Source organism: Myotis myotis, unplaced genomic scaffold (assembly GCF_014108235.1).
Source record: "Myotis myotis isolate mMyoMyo1 unplaced genomic scaffold, mMyoMyo1.p scaffold_m19_p_3, whole genome shotgun sequence".
Taxonomy (NCBI): domain Eukaryota; kingdom Metazoa; phylum Chordata; class Mammalia; order Chiroptera; family Vespertilionidae; genus Myotis; species Myotis myotis.
The window spans coordinates 135229740-135254451 of NW_023416335.1; the positions used below are offsets into that span (position 1 = coordinate 135229740).

At 35.3% G+C, this 24712-nt stretch overlaps 1 protein-coding gene across 3 annotated transcripts in view; it reads right to left on the bottom strand.

Annotated features, from left to right (window-relative positions):
* TMTC2 (transmembrane O-mannosyltransferase targeting cadherins 2) overlaps positions 1 to 24712 on the bottom strand; it is a 398878-nt gene that overhangs the window by 181840 nt on the left and 192326 nt on the right. For all 3 annotated transcript variants that reach the window (XM_036300084.1, XM_036300085.1, XM_036300086.1), the window contains exon 3: positions 22718 to 23546. In XM_036300084.1, coding sequence (XP_036155977.1) covers positions 22718 to 23546 — 829 coding nt within the window. The remainder of the gene's footprint in view (positions 1 to 22717; positions 23547 to 24712) is intronic.

The following is a 24712-nucleotide window of genomic DNA, read 5'->3' on the forward strand; positions in this document are numbered from 1 at the left end:
CTTACTATTTGATGGAACTCCCATTTGACCCAGTGATCCCACTTCTAGGAATATATTTCCAGAAAGTAGAAACACCAATCAGAAAGGATATATGCACCCCTATATTCATAGCAGCACAATTTACCATAGCTAAGGTTTGGAAACAGCCTAAGTGCCCATCAGCAGATGAGTGGATTAAAAAACTGTGGTATATCTACAGAATAGAATACTATGCTGCTACAAAAAGGAAGGAACTTCTATCATTTGCAACAGCATGGATGGACCTGGAGAGCATTATGCTAAGTGAAATAAGCCAGTTAGAGAAAGATAAAAGATAAAATTCTGATCTCACTCATTTGTGAAATGAGTCCAGAACATACTGATCCCAATAAAAACCTTTGAGGTATATTACTATAGCTATTTCATTGATGAGAAAACTGAGGTTAACTCATTTAGTAGCAAAGCTAATGACCAGGAAGATCCAGATCTGTTTCCAGGCATTGGAATCTACTTAGAGGTAAGGCTGTCTCACTCTTTCAATATTGCATTTGAATACAAAGTAGAATAGTATATTATAATAATATTTTTACATATTTAATTGAGGGACTAAAGTATAATATGAAAATAAAATAAATCATCCAAATACGTCATTCCCTCAGAACTGCTAAGGGTAAAATTAAACTATCTGGTCCCAATTTTTACATAATATATTTTCCATACCAAATAATATAATTATTTTACATCTCTTTGGGAATTTAACTTCAAATATATCCCATTTTCAGTTAACTCATTGGAAGTAGAACATCCTGTACCTGTGTAAACAAATGGGTGCTGCTCAAAGATGCTGGAGACTTAAGGGAACTTTATTACGATTTTCTAAGTGCCCTGAAGATACCTTACGCATGACAGAGATGTAATAAGCAAAGTTTAACGAGTACATATGACTTGTCTAACATGATTTCCTAAGATTAACAATATATGATGATAACTTGAACAGAAGGCGAACTGATACTACTACATATTGCTGGAAAAGCTTTAGAAAATCTGATCTGTGAAGTTATTTTACTTTCAAAAGTAAAACTAAATTTTTCTGTTAAAAAATCAGAAAGGGAAGACGTAGTAGTAATTCTTATATCTCAAGGGTCCTTCAAACTGATGCTCAATTGTATCCAAAAGGTATCCATTTACTAAGAAACTTGACCTTCATTCACAAAGAAAGCCCCTCTTGTACTTAGTCCAGAATCTGCCACAGTTTATTTTATGTTCTTTGAAAGGCAGAAAAAACAATTAAATACTCCCACCTTGCTAAAGCTGTTCTAAAGAGAAAATCAAATGTGAGTGCCTCCTAGAAATAATGTCATCTACAGCAATAAATACCTCCATTCAAATACATAGTAGTTCCAAGTTTACAGAGCAATAACAAACTTCCTTTAAAATGACTACCGCAATTTCTTATCTCTGATATAGTTCACAAAATCAATGCAGGGTGATTAGAGTAATTTATTTCAAGAATATTTTTAATTTACATAAAAAGTTTAAAGATAATAGGTATTTTTATTAGAAAAGTTAAAATAATTTTCTTATAATTCTGGCATACATTGCTCTTAAAATTAGCTAAAATTATTATTTTCTTTATGTTATTACTTTAAACTTAGCTACATAGTATTCAAGTCTATGTGAGCAATTATGTTTTTCTGGATTATAACATCCGCATTTTCACTTCACTAGTTCAATGAACACAGTCATCAAAATCAGTAAGTACTCATTTTTCACTTTTGCCTTCAGCTTTAATTTATTTTCACCTCAGAACTTTAATATATGTCTTTAGTTCCTATATCAAAATCTTGAGTTCTATGCAAATTTTGACAAAATTGAAGCATCTAACTGCATTAAATAAGCTGATACTCATTTTTTTTCCTCCAATTTTCAGTTCTTATTTGAAATCAGCATGATACCACCAAAAAGGGTTAAAAATTGAATCTATATCAGTTATCTGGGCCAGACTAGCTGCAAAAGAAAATAAAGTCAGGCGTGTCTAATGTATTTGATAAGAATTATTTCTATTTAGTTTAAAGACCTATTTTTAATTTTGTGTGTATATTTTATATTTTGTTCCTCATAACAAATAATATCATACAGTTGGTATTAGATGTGGAAATGGTGATTCAGAAAAGTGACACTCAAAAGGATAAAGAGAAGAAAGGAAAGGGAGAGAAACACATTGATGAAAGTTGTCAAGGTTAATATTACTTAACCTCAACGGAGCTAAAAGTTGTATCTGTCTTCCTGGTTCCAAAGCTTTTACTTTTAAATTCTATGGAACACCTAGATTTGTCATCCAAAAAATGGTATTATCAAGGGTATAATATTTTAAAATATAAGGTTAATTATGTTAAACATTTTAATCACAATGGAGAGGGGCAAAAGAAAAAAAGAAGGCCAAGGAGGGGGGAAAGAGCCACTTAATTCCATGGAACTTAAGATAAACGTGACTGTTGTTTTTTTAACCACAATGTTTTCCCAGTCCATCTCTTTGTAAAGATTGTGAGGGGTCTACATTGGTAGTCTGGGCTTTTCGCTAATTCTATAACAGTCATTTCATACAACCCCAGGGAAACAGGAGCCCTTATAAAAGTCTGAGAATTTATTTTTCTTAAAGTAATTAGACCTTAGATTATTACAAAAAAGAATGTTAAGTGGGTTAAAAAACATGTGTAGTTAAAATCTGAAGTGGAAAAAGGGGAAATAATTTTATGATGACTATGACATCAGAATAACAGAATACTTACACATAATTCTAATTGTAGTAATTTTTTAATATGCAGTTATTTCTCTTGTTTCCCTATCTTTGGTTACTTCAGATAGACCTGAAACTAAATGTAATTCTAATAAGGGGAAAAAGTATTTAAAAATGAAGTTAATTAGTATTTCAATAGTATGCTAATAATATTAACCTTGACAGACCATGTTTCTCTCCTTCATCAATGTGTTTCTCTCTCTCCTTTTCCTTTCTTCTCACTCTAAAATCAATAAAAACATATTTTAAATTTTTAATTTTCAAGTAAATCTGGGCCAATCATAACAAAGCTCAGGGCAACATTAAATACTGTAGAAGCCAATTTTAAAAAAAGAAAAATAATGGAGATTCTCATGATTACATTTTATAAAAATTTCTACTTCTGATATACAAATATAATACATCTCAAATACAGATCAATACACTAATATCTATTAACTTCTATATATTAACTTTTGACAGTTTATCAACTTAGCAGCTAGCATTTAATTAGGGAAAAGGCATAGCTAATATCAGAGAAAATGAGATTAGGAGTAAATAATCAGTAAAAATGCAAATTTAAAGAATCACATATTTACATGTGTAGAAAAATGTTTATGCATGTTAATAAGAGAAAATTGTTTTAAATAAGTATGAAATTTCTAAAAATAAATATCAATATATCAATCACCTTTGCTATATGAACAAATCTTGGGAAACTATGATTTTAAAGTAATTTCTTCTGTACTTTCAGCTGACTATTAACAGAAGAGGGGGTATTAATTTTTTTTTGCCTTTTTTTGTCCTGGATAAGCAGATAAAGTTTCTTGAAAAGCTAAGTGAGGAGGACCCAAGATGGCAGAGAAGGTGGAAGTTGGACTCACCTTCTACCATGACCACATCAAATTACAACTAAAGTATAGAAAAATCAACCTGTATGAACATCTGAGGACTAGCTGAACAGAATAAATAAACTTAGAGAGAACTTATACAAAGAAGCATAAAAAAGTATAGAAACTGTAAAAAAAAAAAAGTAAGAAATAAAAATACAATAACTAAAGTGAAGAATACACTTGAAGGAATCAACAGTGGGGATCAAATCAGCAATTTGGAAGACAAGGTAGCAGAAAACAATCAGAACAGGGGGAAAAAAGAATTTAAAACAATGAGATAGCTTAAGGAACTTGAGGGAGAACATCAAGCATAACATCTGTATCACAGAAGGAGGGGAGAGCATGCAAGAGACTGAGAAACTATTTGAAGAAATAATGACTGGCCAAAACCGGTTTGGCTCAGTGGATGGAGCATCGGCCTGTGGACTGAAAGGTCCCAGGTTCGATTCCGGTCAAGGGCATGTACCTGGGTTGCGGGCACATCCCCAGTAGGAGATGTGCAGGAGGCAGCTAATCGATGTTTCTCTCTCATCGATGTTTCTGACTCTCTCTCTCTCTCCCTTCCTCTCTGTAAAAAATCAATAAAATATATTTAAAAAAAAAAGAAAGAAAGAAAAAGAAATAATGACTGAAAACTTCACTAATCTAGGGAAGGAAAAAAATCCCCCAAGGACAGAAGCAGAGAGTCCCAAACAATATGAATCCAAAGAGGCCCAAACCAAGACATCATAATTAAAATCGCTAACGTTAAAGACAAAGAGAAAATCTTAAAAACAGCAAGAAAAGGACAGATAGTTACCCACAGGGGAGCTCCCATAAAACTGTCAGCTGATTTCTCAGCAGAAACTTTTTAGGCCAGAAGGGAATGTCATGAAATATTCAAAGTGATGAAAAGCAAGGACTGACAACCAGGAGGTCTACCCATCATTTAAAATTAAAGCAAAAATAAAGAGCTTCCCAAACAACAAAAAGCCAAAGGAATTAACCACTACCAAACCAGTATTACAAGAAATTTATTTGTTTTAATTATTATTACAAGATATTTTAAAGGGAGTTTTTTAAAGAAGAATAAAAGGAAAAAATTAGGAACATAAATATGAATGAAAAAAATGGCATTAACTAAGTACCTATTGATAATCATTTTAAATATAAATGGTTTAATGATCCTATGGTAAATGGTTTAAAGACACAGGGTAGCTGAATAGATTAAAAACAACAACAACAGGATAAAACAAGACCTACATATATGCTGTCTACAAGAGACCCACTTCAGATCAGAAGACACACAGAGTGAAAGTAAAGGGATGAAGAAAGTATTTCATGCAGATGGAAACACAAAAATAGCTACAAGAGCAATACTTACATCAGATAAAACAGACTTAAAGACAATAAGGGGCAAAGAAGGACATTAGATAATGATAAATGTCTTAATCCAACAAGAGGATATAATCCTTCTACACATTTATGTACCCAAGACAGAAGCACCTAAATATAAAAGGCACATTTTGATGGACATAAAGGGAGAGATTGACAGTAACAATGTAATAATAGGGGGTTTTAACACCCCACTGACAACAAATCAACAAGAAATGACACAATAGACCAGATAGATTTAATTGATATTTTCGAAGCATTGCACCCCAAAGCAGGAGGATATATATTCCTTCCAAGTGCACATAGAAGATTTTTCAGGAAACACCACATGTCAGGCCACCAAACTAGGTAAATATATTTAAGAAAATTAAAATCATATCTAGCATCTTCTTTGGCCACATTAGTATGTAACTGGAAAGTAAATACATGAAAAAAACTGAAAACACATGGAGGCTAAGTAAAATGTTACTAAACAATAATGGGTTAATAAAGAGATCAAGGGAGAAGTCAAAAGATACCTGGAGACAAATAAAAATAAAAACACAAATACTCAAAATCTATGGGACACAGCAAAACCAGTCCTAAGAAGGAAATTCATAGCAATACAGGCCTACCCAAAGAAGAAGAAAAACCTAAAATAATCATTCTGGACTTACACCTAAAGAACTAGAGAAAGAATAACAAAGCCCAAAGTAAGAAAAGAAATAATAAAGATCAGAGTGGACATAAATGAAATAGAGTCTAAAGAAAAACAACAAAAAAGATCAATAAAGCCAAGAGCTGGTTTTTTGAAAGTATAAACAAAATTGATAAGCCTTTAACCATACTCATCAAGAAAAAATGAAAGAATAACCCAAATAAAATCACAAATGCAGTAAAAGAGAAGTAACAACTGACACAACAGAAATACAGAAGATTATAAGAAAATACCACAAACAATAACATTGGCAATCTGAAAGAAATGTATAAATTCTTAAAAAAATAGAAATCTTCCAAGACTGAAATGAAGAAATAGAAAAACTGAACAGACCCAATTATAACCAACAAAATCAGAGCAACCATAAAAAAAACTCCCAACAAACAGAAGTCCTGAACTGGATGACTTCACAGGTGAATTTCACCAAACATTCAAAGAGGAATTAACACTCACCATTCTCAAAGTATTCCACAAATTCAAGGGGAGAGAATATTCCCAACCTCATTTTATGAGGCCAGCATTATCCTGATTTCAAAACCCGATAAAAACACTACAAAGAAAGAAAATTATAGGCCAATATCCCTGATGAACATAGATGCAAAAACCCGCAACAAAATACTAGCAAACTGAATTCAGCAATACATTAAAAAGATAATACACTATACCACATTCAAGTGGGATTCATCCCTGGGATTCAAATGTTGATCCAGTATCTACAAATCAATTAGAGTGATACACCACATGAAAAACAATGATAAAAATTACTAGTATATGATCCTATCAATAGATGCAGAAAAAAGCATTTGAGAAAATCCAGCACCCTCCTATGATAAAAAACTCTCAGCAAAATGGAAATAAAAGGAACATAATTCAACATGATAAAGGCCATAGATGAAAAACCCACAGTTAACTCATATTCAATGAGGAAAAAGTAAAAGCATTTCCCTTAAGATCAGGAAAAAAAGAGGGATGTCCACTTTCACCACTCTTATTTAAAGTACTATTGGAAGTCCCAGCCACAGCAATCAGACAAGAGGAAGAAATAAAAGGCATCCAAATTGGGGGTGGGGGTGAGGGGGAAGGTAAAACTGTCATTATTTGCAGACAATATGATATGACATAGAGAGAACCCTATGCCTGGCCTGTGTGGCTCAGTGGTTGAGCGTCAACCCACGAACCAGGGAGTCAAGGTTTGATTCCCGGTCAGGGTACTTGCCCAGGTTGCAGGCTGGATCCCAAGTTGGGGGCATGCAGGAGGCAGCCAATCGATGATTCTCTCTCATCATCTATGTTTCTCTCTTTCTCCCTCTCCTTTCCTTTCTCTGAAATCAACAAAAACACATACTATAAAATAAGAGAATTCTAAAGGTCCCACCGAAATACTACTAGAACTGATAAAGGAATTCAGTGAAATTCAGGGAACTGATACTATATAAAGAGAACCCTAAAAGTTCCAAGAAAATAATACAAGAACTGATAAAGGAATTCTGTATAGAGAGAAACCTACAGGTTCCACCAAAATATATACTAGAACTGATAAAGGAATTCAGCAGGATACAAAGTAAACATTCGAAAATTAGCACCATGTTTATACACCATTAATAAGCTATCAGAAAGAGAAACTAAGCAAACCTTCCCATTAACAATTGTACAAACAAAAATTAAATACCTGGAAATAAATTTAACCAAGGAAGTAAAAGCCCTGTACTCAGAATGATAAGACATTAAATAAATAAATTAAAGAAGGTAAAAATAAATGGAAGCATATACCATGCTCATGGATAACAATAATTATCAATTATATGCCCATACTACCCAAAGCAATCTATAGATTCAATGCAATTTCTATCAAAATACCAATAGCATTTTTTTCACAGAGCTAAAACAAATAATCTAAAAATTTATATGAAGCCACAAAAGGCCCCAAATAGCCACAGCAATCTTGAGAAAGAAGAACAAAGTGGAAAGTATTCTGTTACCCGATATCAAACTATACTACAAGGCTATAGTAATAAAGTACGGTACTGGCATAAAAACAGACACATAGATCACTGCAACCCAACAGAGAGCCCAGAAATAAGCCCGTGCCTATATGATCATTTAATGTATGATAAAGAAGACAAGAACATACAACGGGGTAAAGACAGTCTTTTCAATAAATGAGGTTGGAAAAATTGGACAGGCACATGCAAAAAAACTGAAACTAGACCACCTTCTTACACCATATACAAGAAAAACTCAAAATGTATTAAATACTTAAATATAAGACCTGAAACCATAAAACTCCTAAAAGAAAACATAGGCAGTAAATCTCTGACAGTTCTCTTACTAGTATTTTCCTGATATATCTCCTCATGCAAGAGAAACAAAAGAAAAAAAATAAACAAATAGGACTATATCAAACTAAAAAGATTTTGCACAGCAAAGGAAAACATTAACAAAGTGAAAATACAACCTACTGAATAGACAAAGATATTTATGAATGATATATCTGATAAGGATTTAATATCCAACATTTATAAAAAAAACTCAGATAACTCAACACCAAAAAGAAGCAAACACCAAAAATTCAATTAAAAAAATGGGCCAAGGACCTGAACAGACACTTCTCCAAATAGGATATACAGATGGCCAATAGACCTATGAAGAGAGGCTCACTATCACTAATCATCAAAGAAATGCAAATCAAAACCACAGTGAGGTATCACCTCACACCAGTCAGAATGGCTATCATCAGTAAACCAATAAACAATTTTTGGTGAGGATGGAGAAAAGAGGGAACCCTTGGGCACTGTTGATGGGAATGCAGACTGTTGCAGCCACTATGGAAAACAGTATGCCAGTTCCTCAAAAAATTAGAAATGAGACTGCCTTATGAGCCAGGAATTCTACTTCTGGGTATGTATATGAAGAAACCCAAAACACTAATTCAAATAAATATATGCACCCCCATGTTCATTGCAGTGTTACTTATAATAGCTAGATAGGGGAGCAACCCACGTATCCACCAATAAATGAGTGAATAAAAAAGTGGCAGTACATATATAGACAATGGAATACTACTCGGCCATAAAAATGAAATCTTACCATTTACAACAGCATGGATGGACCCAGAAATGTATTATGCTCAGTGAAATAAGTCAGACAAAGAAAGACAAATACCATATGATGTCACTTATACATGGACTCTAAAGAACAAAATAAATGAACAAACAAAATAGAAAAAGACTCAGACTTGTAGAGAATAGAATGATGCTTGCCAGAGGGAGTGGGGTTGGGATACTGGGTGGAAAAGGTGAAGAGATTAAGAAGTACAAATGGGTCATTACAAAATAGTCATGGGGGTGTAAGGTACAGCATGGGGAATATCAGCAATAACATTGCAATGACTATGTATGGTGTCAGGTGGGCACTTGAAATAATGGGGGGGGGGCACTTTGCAAAATATATAATCATCGAATCACTATGCTGTACATCTGAAGCTAATACAAAATAATATTCAATAAAAACTGTAAATGAAAATATTTGAAAAAGCAGTTAAGATTATAAAAAGGCTATGCAGCAAATACTTGAGTAAAAAGCATTTTTGCATCCCTTGAAAATCTTAACACTGAATTAAATAATGTTGTTACTCATTTAACAGTCTTAAATGCACAACTCAGAAACTTCTACTTCCAGGCAGTGAAAGATAGCCAATCAGCAGAGGGGTAAGATAAATGGGAAGAATCAGGAAAAGCTTTAAATTCAGAAACATCAATGTGCTGAAATGACATTATCGCATCAACTGAGCAATATAAGAAAGAGAAGCAACTCTGATCTTAGCCAGATTGGATCCCAAAAGGGCATTCTCAGAGCCATGAAAGGATCATTTATACCAAACACATCTACTGGACACATGTTAGTGATTAACAAATATTACCAACTAGTAATTATGACCAGATATATGCTCTTATTGGCAGAAATCATATAATCTATCCATGAGTCCTAAATAATGCTGACATTCAGACTATTTATATGTCAGGTTGATTGAAACTCATAGGGAAACTGTATTTTTCTATCAAATGACCAGATATGGTTAGGATATACCTCTTTAAACCAAAGTTGTTAACTTGAAACCTCAAAAATAAGTATCTACTCCAAGCTCAACTGGGAATGAGCTGAAAACCTACAGGCACAACCAAAACATGGCGGGCCTCTGACCACAGCAGAAAACAGCCTCTTGCTAGAACAACTGCACACACCACAGCACAGAGTATGGTGCTGGGAGGACTGCGGGGACTGTACAACGGGCTGCAGGAACTATCTCAACATCATTGAAAATGTAACAGCAAAAGAGATTTTAAAATCCTGTTCCATGGCTTCCAAATAACAGAATTTCAAGAGCAAAAGTAATTTTATTATATCCTTGTGATTGGAGAAAAGAAAAATGCACAATCCATAGATTTATATGACATCATTCACATGTTTGTTTTCATTATGCAAGACCAGAAACTTATTTCTCCTTTAAATTAATTTTCAACCGTCACATGAATGTGAACACCACCACTCATTCACTAATTTATCTCTAGAGCAAATATAACTTGATGCCATCCTTGGAAAGTATTCAGATTATTCCAAAACACTGTGAGTAGAGATATGAGGTGCTCCTCACCATTACTGCAAACCATGAAAGCTTATTGTAAAACTCAAAGAAAATAAGCCAACTGATAAAGTAAAACCAGATGATATCTTTAAAATATTTCAAAACTTTTCCTCTTTGCTGGTGGTCTCATAATATATAGTCTGAGAAATTTTCTCTAGTTTCCCAAAGAACAAGAATAGGAGGAGAAAAAAAAATGTTTATCACATTTCCTTATTATATAAACTCCAAGTTGCAATACACAGAACCGCAAACATTGAAAACTAAATTTCCTCTGCCATCAGCCCCAAACATTGTAAGACTGTAAGTTTCCTCTGCCACCCAGGCAAACAACTGCACTTAAGGAAAAAAGTGCACTGATGCCTCAGTAATCCTTCCTTGTCAAAACCTGCCTCTCAGCTGTCGTATTGCATATCTAATCCAGTTTTTCTTTCTGCACTTACCATTCCTATAGAGAAAGTTTTCCTAATTATAATAGATGCCTATACAACTTCCAAAAGAGATGTTGATGTTGCTATTTTAATGTAATATCCCATGGTATCTTGCATAAAGGAATTAAATTAAGCTGTTTAAAATGAATGAATGCTCAGAGTAGCAGCTAGTATTATTGGGGATTAGAATCCTAAATACAAGACACAATAAAGTTTCTAATATAGTTCTGCCCTCAAGATTTGTTTGTTCTTTTAAATTTCTTTCTGTCTACTGTTTGATCAAACCACATTGTGCTTTCTGACTTGGAAAACAATATTATCATTTTTTAACTCAAAACTTTTAATGTTTGATCCTCACCTCACTTTTAGTAAGCACATAATATGCATGTTCCTGCTAGATCCCCCTGGTTGGTAATATTTTTAAATTACAACTAAATTTAACACTATTATTCAAAGCTAAAGATATTTTCAACACCCATTTGCATAACAGTGGGTCTCACACTTTGTATTAGTCATCTTTTTATATAAAGTTATACGTATATAAAGTCCTCTACAGCCAACCACTTTTCAATAATTATATGACTTGAAACATATCAGATTTTTCTCTAATCCCTGAACTTAAATGTTATCTTGTTTTAAATCCACTATCAATCATAATAGGTGTATATGCATACTAAAGATAAAACTAAAATATACTACATATCTTTTTGAAAATCTGCTACATCTGTAAAATTATCTGAAACCTTGTATCATAGCAGGAAATAAACACATTTTCTTTTCCCCTTCTGTGTTTTATAAGGTCAAACACCTGTAATTTGATTTTGCATGAGATACTGCTGTAATGTACTTTATAGCTTATTCTAGCATCTTAGCTCTCTTTTGTTGAAGAATTAAAAATTTTAAAAGTATCTGCTATGATCTAAAACATACAATTCTATTCTCAAATATATCTTCTAACATAGCTAACCATCCCAGAAGAGATGCCAGAATTGAAGATATTTCTTAGGTTTCTCTTTCTGGTGGCATAGTAGAACTCAATGGTCAGAGAGTCCCTCATTGTGGAGAGCACATAAAAATGCTAAATAAACAATAAAAACATCTGTTAAGCAATGTATTAATTGAGAAAAAAAAGTAAACATCCCCAAGTCTAGAAACTGCATGAAAGCAGGAATCTAGAAGGATGAACAAGCGCTGAGGACGGCATCCACCCTGCATGTGTCTGATGAACGCTCTGATGAGCCAGGACTTGGCCTTTCCATAGATTGGCTTCAAATAGTAGGTTGGGTTGCGGAAACCACATAAATGCTAAGACCCCTGAAAGGAAACAGCCTGAACAGATGAACTAAAAACAAACAAAAGGAGAAGGTGGATATTGTCTGCTCAACATATTTGGACAAACAGAAAAAAAATTCCCTGGAAATTCCTTTACATAAATCACCTTCACAAAGTTTGAGGCAATACAACACCTGTCACCCAAAGAGTCTCAAATCAAAAATATGTTTTAAATTAAACTGAGGCAGGTATATGGGGGGGGAGGGGGGACACGGGACTGAGAACATTATTTACATAACGTTGTGCAAATACATTTGAAACTCTAGTTCCGTGGTCGGCAAACTGTGGCGCACGAGCCACAGGCGGCTCTTTGGCCCCTTGAGTGTGGCTCTTCCTAAGCCTTAGGAGTGCTCTAATTAAGTTAATAACAATGTACGTACCTATATAGTTTAAGTTTAAAAAATTTGGCTCTCAAAAGAAATTTTAATTGTTGTACTGTTGATATTTGGCTCTGTTGACTAATGAGTTTGCCAACCACTGCTAGTTGAACTAAACAAAATCCCGGGGGGGTGGGGGGGGGAGGGATAGAAATGTTTAGCAAAATTGATCCAAAAATTAACCAGAATGTTTCCAAAATCATACAAGAAGTTAAATCAATAGAAACATATATACCTTCTCATACACAAAACATCATGCTTAGTCATTCTACCAAATGACTAAGTATACAGGTACATTCTACCAAATATGTATGGGAAGTGGTACTCTAATCTTTTATAAAATCTTTCAGGAAACAAAAAAAAGAAGTGATACTCTCAAACTGATTCTATGATGCTAATTGATTCTAAAACGAGAAAATGACAGCACAATATTGGAACCACCAACCTCACACAGGACCATGGGGGAAAAACAAATTTAGACGAATATAAAAATGAAAATGCATTATAACTAACTCCTCCGCCTATTCCAGGGATGCAAAGCAACTTCAACATTAGAAAATATGTTAGTATAAATTATCAAATTAACAGATGGAGTGTAAAAATACATGTCATTATCAATACAAATTCAGAAAAAAAAATTAAACTAGAAATAAATCTCTACAGATCAAAATTATCTACAGAAAACCTAAAAAATGCACATAGTTAATAGTGAAATATTAAAAATTCTTTTTAAAATAAGAAAGACAAAAACCTGTTGTCATCGCTTCTGTTTAACACCATAATGAGATTCTAACATCAAGTAAGAGAAATGAATTGAAAGAAACAAAACTGAAATAAGAAAAAGTATGAGGGCAGGACTTCAAAGATACTGGTAATACTCAAGTTGCAAAATGGGTATTTGTTTTAGCAATATTCTTTAAATAGTACAAATATAAAGTGTATATGTGTACATGTATCTCAATGAACAATGTATTTCATAAATATTTAATAGAATGTTAGAAAACTTAAGAATCAAACACAATAGCTAATATGGATATGAAATTAATTTAAATTTATACTTTTTAAAAATTATATGCTAGTTTCAATTCCTTTAAAATATAACTGATAAATTTATTCAATCTAAGACACTAATTTTAGATTTGAGAGTTTTACAAAGCCTGTAAAGGTTCTAAAAGTTGGTTATGGATAACCTCAAAGAGATTATTATCACCTGCTTCACTGATAATACACCACCATAGGGCCATTTTAATTGAGTCTGTTGTGATCTGGTTTTGAGGGTTTTTTTTTTGTTTTTTTTATAATACAACCTACTCACAGTCATTAGAACTGGTAGAAAAAGAAAAGAACTGTGTGCCACTCCATTCTTAGTGGCAAGAAAACCATATACTTTTGAACTTCTGTGAATACTCCATTTCAACTGAAAAATAATTACAGTTGATAGCTTCAAGAATCAAATGTTTAAATGCAGCCTTAATTTAACAATTCAGCAAATTTACTTTTTAAACTATTTTAGTCTAGATTGAGTAAATGACACATTTTCATTTTATTCTTGTCAGCCCTATTATTTTCTATTTCTTTTTTTAACTCAAAAGAAATGAAAAGAAGCAACACAGAATTTCTTTACTGTACAGAAGTCTGATTCAACTTTGTACTATTTCTCTCTCAACCAGCCTTTACTTGTGCTATTAACTGCCACATCTCCTACCACATCTCTGTTAAAAATGAAAATCTGTATCTTACAACTCTTTGATTAGGCCAGTCAGTATTAACAATATACTATACTGATTCCCCTCCTGACTTAACTGTTAAGTTTTACTCATTATAAAAATCTGAACCTCTTTTGAAAAATGTTCATCTTACTTTAGAAGTAACATGACATTATCAACAAAATAAAATAATAAAATTTAATACTTCATTTCAAAGCTAGCTGGTTAATCACAATTCACCGTAGAAGATATTCAATTAAAGATAAACAAAAACTTAGACTATAAAATCCGCAGTGAATTAGTCAAGTTTCACATGACTTAGAGGTTTAGATTTCACTTGAATTATGAGTTGTTTCCTGAATAAAATTATATTCCATCAACATACTTGTTTCTGGAAATCTGAAACGATGAGAAGTTGAAATGGGAGTATCAATTTTACAGAAATCCAGGATGGAAAAAAAATGGTCTAATCTTGCATAACTGAAACAATTATTTGTCTTTCTTTTTTAATATAAATGGGCAATATTTGTTATTTGTATTAGGATGGGATGAATATAAAATGCATAATCACTTTTAGAGTTTCAAATATGTGCATATATATTTTATTCAAGCATTTCATACTTACATTAAAAACAGACATTAAAAATAAACATTAGCTTCTTAATAAAATTTTCTTGAATTGACCCTGCTTAATTTTTCCTAATTATTTTTTAAGATATTTTTTCACACCATTAAAAATCATAGCTATATGTTCCTTAAAGCAAACTGATATAGAGTTAATAAACTATTCTAAAGAACTGATTTGATTTTTAATCTAACTTTAAAAATGCAAATGTCTTTTAGTATACCAGATATGCTACCTATATGCTATCATTTTCTTTTATGTTTATGTGCTCACTGATCTGTTTATCTATAATAACTTTGTTAGTCTGTGCGTATGACCTTAATCAGTAAGAATGTCAGCAAGTCATTGGTTGCAGGGAAGATAAGCGAGAAGTTTGAGATGCTGGCAAATCACCCAGGTGGAGAAGTTCCACACAGAGATGAGGTCATGGGGAAAATGCCTTCGAAATTCAATGACCCATTTATTGACCCATGTTATTTACCAGATAGTGTTGTTAATTCTACACAGAAAGGAAAATAAAGGCCGTCTTTGGACAGAATCTTGATGAATCAATCTAGAGAGAAGACAAAACTGCAGAAGAGAGAGCTGTGAAAAATGAAAAGATAGTGAAAATTGTGTAGTGTCTGAAAAGCCATAGAAGCAGAAACCAATTGTGCCAAATTCTACAGAGCCAAAAACACATGGGGATTTAGATGGAGCCAAGATGAAAGGTGATCATACATTTAGCCACTTTGTAATGAATTTAAAAATGCTTTTTTCAAGCAAATATTAATCAATATGGTTTATAAAATGTTAGTTTAAACAGAAAAAAAGGCCATTTAAATATTATGTGGCTTGCTCATTAAAGCAGTCATCAGAGAAAATTTCCTCTTTCCTAAGCACAAAAATGCAAAGAGTCATTGTGAAATCAGCAAACTGCAGTAATCAACCATGTCTAGTATTTTCCTGACATTATCAACCACATAATGAGATGAGACTTGTGGTTTACATAGTCCAAATCAGCTATCATTTCTCTGCTATCCCAATTTAAACCATAAATTAGCGGCACAGTCACTAAGACAGGCTTTACCCATCGTCATTTGCATCCAATCAGTTAATGACTGGCAGCTGTCTATAGTACCGATTACTGAAGGCAGCAGCTTCATGTATAATGCTTCGTGAGGCTTAAAATCATATTCAGTTAAAGCACATGGTAGACTGAAGAACTCCAAAATTTGCAAAGGCTTTCAAAGGAAGGGGAAAAAAAAAACTAACAATGAAATAACTATATTCTCAGACAACCTGAGGAAAGACTGGCTTTAAAGGGTTTCTAATCTTTTGCCAGGCTCAAATAACATAATAAAGTAAAAAAATTTGCCTTTAGGAAGATTACTGCCAATCTCATAACTGCTAAGGAATGAATGCTAGACAGAATTATTATAAATAGAAGAATTATTATCAATAGGTTTTAAAAAAAAAAGAAGAAGAAACCTGGATTGAAAGAGTTTTGCCTTGTATCAGAAAGGAAGCATATGTCACAGAGGCAGCCATGGAATCCGCTCCCAATTCTATCCCTCCTGTTATAAAGCACACCTCAGTGCACAGGAGAGCAACAGCCTAATACTTTACATGTTTGCCTTCTCTATGTATGTACACCTTATCTCTAAACAGATTATAAATCCTCTTTAAAGAGAAGGATGATGACTTTAACATTTATTATTCTGTGTATTCATTACTGAATGCCTTTTCTCCACCAGGCACTGTCCTAACTGCTACATACATGGCATTTTAAAAATGCAAAAATCTCTGCCTTCGTGTGTCTTACATTCTAGTGTATGCTGGACATATATTCAGACATCAAACACATACACATGGACGAGGTAGTATATCAAAGAGTAATAGTAAATGTTATGTAAAAAAAAAAAAGCATGGGAATAGGTAGGGAATGCTGGGAAAGGCAGGTAGTAGCAATTTTTGAATTGTGGGAATTTAATTGGCTACCCCTTCCTAACAAGAAGTGTTTCCTAGGAAGGGGTAGCCAATTTTAAATGCAGCAATTTACTTATCATGTAACATTTGACCACAGTCCTCAATATGGTGAGGGAGACCAAGGAGAGTATATCCCAGGCAACACATTCCAGGAAGAAGCAATGACAGGTGCAAAAGCTCTGAGGCAGGCGCTCACGTGGCATACAGAAGGCACATGAAAGGGGCCAAGGACTGGATGACAGAAGTATAGGGTCCAGTCTGGGATGATGTGCTTTGACTTTGAGACAAATGGGGACTCAGTGGAGGACCAGAGGCCGTTAGTACCAGAGTCTGACTTGAATTACAAAGGGATCGCCAGGGCTGCTGGTTAAGCACTGACTCTAAGGATGTAAAATGGGAGCAGGGGTTCAGGTCAGACATGTAAAGAGACTGGAAGTTGTCACTCCCATCCTTTCACCAAGAAAAAGCTAAATAAATAAATAAACAAATAAACAAACAAACAAACAAACAAATATAAATATAAATAAATAAATAAATAAATAAATAAATAAATAAATAAATAAACCAATGCCATTTTTGGAGCTATCAGTGAACTGAGGTCGTGGGGCAAGCCAGGACCCTAAAATCCGGAGAGGAGCAAATCCAGAGTCACAGCAGAGAGGCGAATACCTGGAGTAGAAGCTGTGGGAGATGGAAATCAATGGGAACAATGAACTTGCAATTGTGAGGAGTTGCTAGCGGCTGAATGTGAGAGGGAGAAACTCATGGGGCCACAGCAAATTTAGGGGCCTCTACACTTTTGTGAGTTTTGCCTTCATGGACACCACCAGGTTCTCATGTAAAGAGCTAAGATGCCCTCCTGGCTCTGGAGGAGGGAGCATAAGAATAAACCTTTTGAAATACAATAGTTCCCCCTTATCCACAGGATAAGTTCCAAGACCCCAGTGGATGCCTGGCACCATGGATAATACCAATCCCTACACAGCCATGTCACTAACAATAAGATACATTGTGAGAAATGCAGCGTTAGGCGATTTCATCTTGTGAGAAGAACACCGAGCTCACTTACACAAACCTAGACCATACTTTAATGTGACGGGCAGTGTAAGAGGTTTATTTACACCAGCAGCACCATCAGTTTACACCAGTTCACGCCATCACCACTAACACATAAATAATGTCTTGCACTAGGACTTAATGTCAGCTACTACCTCTCTAGCAACAGGAAGGCTTCAGCCAAGGTATAATCTTTTAAGTCACTGGTCTATATGTAGTCTGTCATTTAGAGAAAGCTCATTATGTGGTGCATGACTACACATACTATGTTTTTTCCTATACATACAGAGCTACGATAAAATTTAATTTATAAATTAGGCACAGTAAGAGATTAAGAACAATACTACTACTAAAATAGAGCAATTACAACAATGTATTGCAATAAAAATTGTGAGCATGGGGTGTCTCTCTTACTCTCCGTCTCCTATTGGGAGGAATCCAGAGAAAAGCCCACGCAGACATCAGGAGAAGGCGCAAATTCCACAGGCAGTGGCACAGTGGGGAACTGATTTTTTTTCCTCATCGACATTATAACCAAATGCCATTACTCAAGGACATGCTGTTAAGCGTGGATACAGTGGACAAAGGAATGATTCACATCCCAGGCAGCTTGGAGCAGGAGGCGTGAGATTCCATTCCACTACTTGGAATGGCAAGCAATTCAAAACTTAAGAATTGTTTATTTCTGGAGTTTTCTACATAATATTCTCAGATCAAGGTGAGCCATGGGTAACTGAAAGCATATAAAACAAAGCCCAGGATAAGGAGGGACTACTGTATGCCCTTATCTGTCTCCACAACGAAGGTCCATTCTTCAGGGGAAAGACCTTGCTGAATGGCATTCCTCACAGTCCAGAACCATCTAGCCTTCCTCTCTCAACGGGAGGGGGAGATAGAGAAAACTAATATGCAGCAAGGTCAGCGTCCGGAGACACAAAAATGTAACTATGAAACCATACAACACTCCCCTCCCTTTACCAACATTATCAACAGGCCTCCAGTATAATAACAGGGGATTATAGCAAAAAGAGATGCAAATCACTAAGTTCCTATAGAAGCCCACAGACAACAGCAAGGACACCAGGGACATGTGATGCCTCTGGTAACAGCCCAACTCCTAGCCAGACTAAAATTAAACCTCACCCTATGCCCATCTACCTCAGTTCCTATTACCCACACATCAGGTCACTTTTAATAAAACATCCCACAGTATGCTAACTAAGGACAAGAAAACAGGCAGGGAGATCAGGACACACACTTTAAATGATAATCCGATGAAAGATGAAGTTGGCTTGGGCCATAGTAGCAGTGGAAGTGGTGAAAAGTGGTCAAGGTCTGGAGGTATGCTGAAGACAGCAGAGGTGAATTGCTAATGAAATGGAGGTAGGATGTGAAAGACAAAGTGGAGGCAGGGATGACTCCAAGGTGTGGACCAGTGCTGCAGGGAAAATGGAGCTGCCATCAACTGAGACAGTAAAGGCTTCAAGTAAAACAGCTGTCTGGAGTAAGGGTTCAGGAATCCAAAATTTTTGAGGAGGTGGTTAATCCTCACCTGAGGATATTTTTCTATTGATTATTAGAGATAGTGGAAGGAAGGGAGAGAAGCAGAGAGAGAAACATCAATGTGAGAGAGACATATCTATGGATTGCTTCCTGCATTCCCTGACCAGGGCTGGGGATCCAGCTTGCAACCGAAGTACGTGCCCTTGACCAGAATCGAACCTGGGACCCTTCAGCACACAGGACGGTGCTCTATCCACTGAACAAAACCAGCTAGGACAGGAATTCAATTTTTAATGTCTCAAATGATATAATAAATACTGGCCAGTTGCGTATTCATTTAACTAATAGTATTCAGAGTGCCTAATACTATAACAAAAAGACATAAAAATATATTGGAAACCAGGAAAATGCTTAATAATTATTTTACCAACTAAATGGATAAATGAACAAATGATCAAATATTTTAAGCCATGTCACCAAAATAACTTCACCAGAATCATAATCATCACTGTCAACAGTAATAGCAGGTAAGGCTGGAAAACATCTAGGAGTTTACAAAATGCTTCAGCCAAGTCCAGGACGGAGCCTGTTACAGGCATTCCTGCCCCTCCTTTTCTTTCAGAGTAAGACAATGTGCCTGGGTACTTGCCTTCCCAGAATACAGATACCATTTCCCAGCCCTCTTTGCAGCTAGGTGAGGCCAATAGTCTGTGAGCAAAACATGGGATGTACAATCTCTGAGGTCTGCTCATAAAGACAAAGGGTATACCCACCATTTGCCCTTTCTCTCGCTCTTCCTGTCAGCTGAAGTGCTGATGTGACGATGAGCCATTTTGGACCACATGGACAGGGTGACACTACTGAGATGGCAAGGGAACAAAAGAGAAGGGGCTGGGATCCTGAAAATCCATGGCGCCATCTTATCAGCGCTGGGCTGCACTTGCTTAGATTGTTACATGAAAGAATGAGGCTTCTATCTTAGTCAAGCCACTGTTATCATGGCTCCTTGTTACAGGAACTGAAAACTTAACCAATAAATTTAATAACTCCTCAGAACAATCCTGGGATGCAAATAATGCGCTGATATTTTTTCTTATAATTCCTTATTATGTTTCGGTTTTAAACAGCAGGAAAATAAACTGGTAGCACAGCCTTGGTTTATATATTTATATCTACCAGTGAAGAAAAATGAACTGAAAAGTATTCTGTGAGAACTGATTACAACGATTTTTACAGCAAGATGTAGGTTCAGGCATCCAATAAACTATAGCACTCACTACCTAAAAAAGCCACAGGGTGAAGATTTTTCCATGAGAACATGCTATGCACTGATTTCACTCTTATGTGGGATCTAACAAACAAAATGAACTAATAAGCAAAACAGAGCCAGACTCATAGATAGAGAGCAGGCAGACAACTGTCGGGGTGGAGTTGGTGGGGGTGGAGGGATTGAGAAAAAAAAAAAAGAGAAATAATAGAAAAAAGTAAATAAAAATAAAGTTTCTAGTCACCTTAAAATTCCTGCAATCTATTAAACAGTATAAGTACCAACAATTAGTTCCTTGGCTTCCAGACATGTGTTGCTCATTCACAGTAGGGGGCTTACAGGAGGCAGTGATCAATGATTTTCTCTCATCACGGATGTTTCTATCTCTCCCTTCCTTTCCCTTCCTCTTTGAAATCAATTATATATATAATTTTTAATTCAATACCTGACTAAGGGGCACTGACCTCTTTTCACTCAGACTGTCAAATAAAAAAATGACAACAGCCAACGCAATAGCCATCCGATGTGAATGAATCAAACATATACCCCTCCCCTTTTTTTTTTTGTCAGATCAGGCAAATGATATTTTTTGTTGTGTCACAGAATTTTAGCAATTCATTTATGTGTGCCATGGCATGAACAAGTTGAAAATCACTGGTCTAGATAACTGTGTATATATCCTTATATACATAAGCAGGGCACTCCATGCAATTAGAACGGTTTTGTACTTTCAGTATTTAAATACTGGTACAGAATTGTGTTAGGAAAAGTAGACGACCAGTTCAAATGCAAGCAAACATACTTTAAAGCAGTGGTTTTCAACCTTCCTAATGCCGCGACCCTTTAATACAGTTCCCATGTTGTGGTGACCCCAATTTCACTGTTACAAATTGAACATAATTAAAGCATAGGGATTAATCACAAAAACAATATGTAATTATATATGTGTTTTCCGATGGTCTTAGGCGACCCCTGTGAAAGGGTTGTTCGACCCCCAAAGGGGTCGCGACACAGAGGTTGAGAACCGCTGCCAAAGGATACATAACTAAAAAATGGATTATGAAGAACAAGAGTATTTGTCACTATTTACTACATTTCTGCACTTAAAATGTAAACTTATTTTCATTCAGTTGTTTTCAAGCTTCCATAACCATTTAATTAACTAAAACCAGAGAAATCCTTTGTAACAGCTTTTGACTATTCACTTATAGATCCTGAGGTTTGCTAAAATAACTTTCTAAATCAAAACCAATAAAAAAAAATATGATCAATCTGTACATGGTACAGTGAAAAGTTTATTTCCCCAAGTGACTTAAGAACTCAAATAAGAATGTGCTCACTACTCGGCAGCACCCCAGTTACTTGGCCTCTGCAACGCTACGGATAGCTCACACTTGCATGCGTAAGCACTGACACCTACAGACACAGTTCCGAGGTTCAGAGGTAGACTTACCTCCAAATCTGCTGTGTCAGTGTCATTCTGGTGGTGTTTACTCAGGTGATGCTTACAAAACAGAGAGCTCAAGCATACTTAATTGTTTTAACCTGACTTTTATTACACGCTGAAAGAGGTGATGTCCATCAGTACTTTAAAATGTGGAAACCGAGCATTTTTCTAAAATCTTATGGTAGTCGATATTTTTACATAACAAGAGTTCTAATTCCTCTGGACCAGTGGTTCTCAACCTTGGCTGCACATTAGAATCACCTGGAAATCATCCTCCGGAAACTCTGTTTCTTTGTTATGGGGTGGGGCCACAACATTAGTAACAAAGAAACAGAATTTCCGGAGGATGAGGCCCAGAAATCAGGATTTTAAAAAGATTCCCAGGTGATTCTAATGTGCAGCCAAGGTTTAGAAGCACTGCTCTGGACAAATGTAGCCAAGGACTTGGAAAAATACTTCCCTATTCCAAATATGGAACACTGATATGTCTCTAAATTGCACTGCTCACCTCTTAAAAGATAAAGAGATACGGGCATTGCATAAAAGGACCTCTTCATCCTTAATGCTGTGTTTTAAGGCAAGAAGCATAGATATAAGAAGGCAGAAAGAGTAAACTGTCTAGGTAAAAGCATAAAATAAATTATTACCTTTAGCTGGGTTTACTTTTATCCCTGACCTATACAGCATTTCCTCATTCTGCCAGTCTCCATTCCTGATTGCAGTCTTGAGTCCATAGAAAACAATTAATGTAGCTGTAGCATAAAAAATCAAGCTCTTGAGAAACCGCTTCTGGACTCTGACATAAAGGGCTCTGGCACCCACTGTAATGAGGAGGCAGAAGCCCATGCTAGGAATATACAATACTCGCTCTGCAATTACAAAGCCGACATAGAAAAACAGGTTCGTGGCAGGAACAAAGGGTATGATTAACAAAGATAAAGACAGTACAACAATGTTCTCCGTAGAAGGAAGTGGTGTTGTCTGTGGTACATCATTTTTAATGCCATTTTCTACTTTGGATGCAAAGCTGGGCTTAATCTCTGAGTTCGGGTACTCCACATCTGAGTGGCAGCTATGTCCATTTGCATTCTGCTTGCCATTTGTTACCAGTTTCCCATAGTACTCTCTTCCCACGCTTGGGCTCTTTAAACCACAGTAGGCAAGAAGGAGGAGTCCAATATAGAAGGCCACGGTGTGTAGGTTCCTCCAATCACAAAGTGTTCTGAGCAGAGGCACGGCATCCATTGACCAATCAAAACTGAGGGTATCAGGGCAGAGTAACAGCCAGAGGTTCTTGGTTGGCAAGTAGAAGAAGGTGAGTGTGCGAGCCAGGAGACTATCAGAATCAGCAGCTGGGTTGTCAGAGTTGGAAAAGCTTGGTGGTTTGTTTCCCATCCAGTATAAACGGGCACCCAAAAGGGAAGTCCCCCAGAGAGTTAACAAACTAATGCTGAGGAAAAGAGACAAATTCTTCCCCTGAAACCAAAAGAGAGGGAGGGAAAAATTAAGATGATCATCAATACAGCATGGTGACTTCACTTAACATTAGAGATGAAATACATTTTTAAATGGACAGTTAACACAGCATTATGTCTAAAATATATGACTTCATCCACCTCCTTTTTAAACATGTTTAGGAAAATTTTAACCTAAAAAAATTGACTGTGGAATCCTACTTTGTATATTACTTTTTGTGAGTAGTTTTTCTTCTCCTTCCTTTTCTAACGTACCAATAACCAAAGCTTCAATTTCTTGACCTCTACAAAATGAGTTGTATGTATTTCCTTCTTGGAATTAGCATCAGGTCAAAATAAGACAACAATGTGAAAGTACTTAGCATTCTTAGTAGGCATCTAATAACTGAGTTCTTTCATTTTATAATTCAGATACTGGGGAAAAACAAAGAACAGTCATGACAAAAATATATATATGGAGAACAGGATTCCATTCAGCTCGAAAAGTAGGAATAGCATTTCGCCATGTCTATGCCAGTCCTGACTTCATTGTCTTGAATATCCTTGCAGAATTTATAAACCAGGCTTTCACCTGTACCCCAGGCTGCCACTGGCATCAGTGACATCAACCATTTAACAACACTCCTCATGAATGTGAAGTTTTTCACGTTGATGACAACTTTTTAGGAATACAATGACTTTAAAACAAACTTATTTTATGAGAAATAAAATCGTGAGATGAAGGCAAAAGGACATCCTTGTTAATGAGAATTTGTGGCAAACTCAATCTGAATAAGAATTTAATGACCTCAATCTAAGTCCTGAGAATGAAGAAAATATTTGCAAATAATACATTAATATCCAAAATATATACATAATTCATACAACTCAAAGAAAAAAAAACAAATACAATTACAAAACGGTCAGAGGATCTGAATAGACATTTTTCCAAAAAAAGATGGCCAATAGGTACATGAAAAGATGCTCAACATCACTAACCATCAGAGAAATGCAAATCAAAACCACAACCAGATATTACCTCACACATTTCACAATGGCTATTATCAAAAAGATAAGAAATAACAATGTTGATGAGGATGTGGAAAAAAGGGAAACATTATATACAGTTTGGTGGAAATATAAATTGGTGCACCCACTATGGAAAATAAGCATGGAAATATGCCTCAT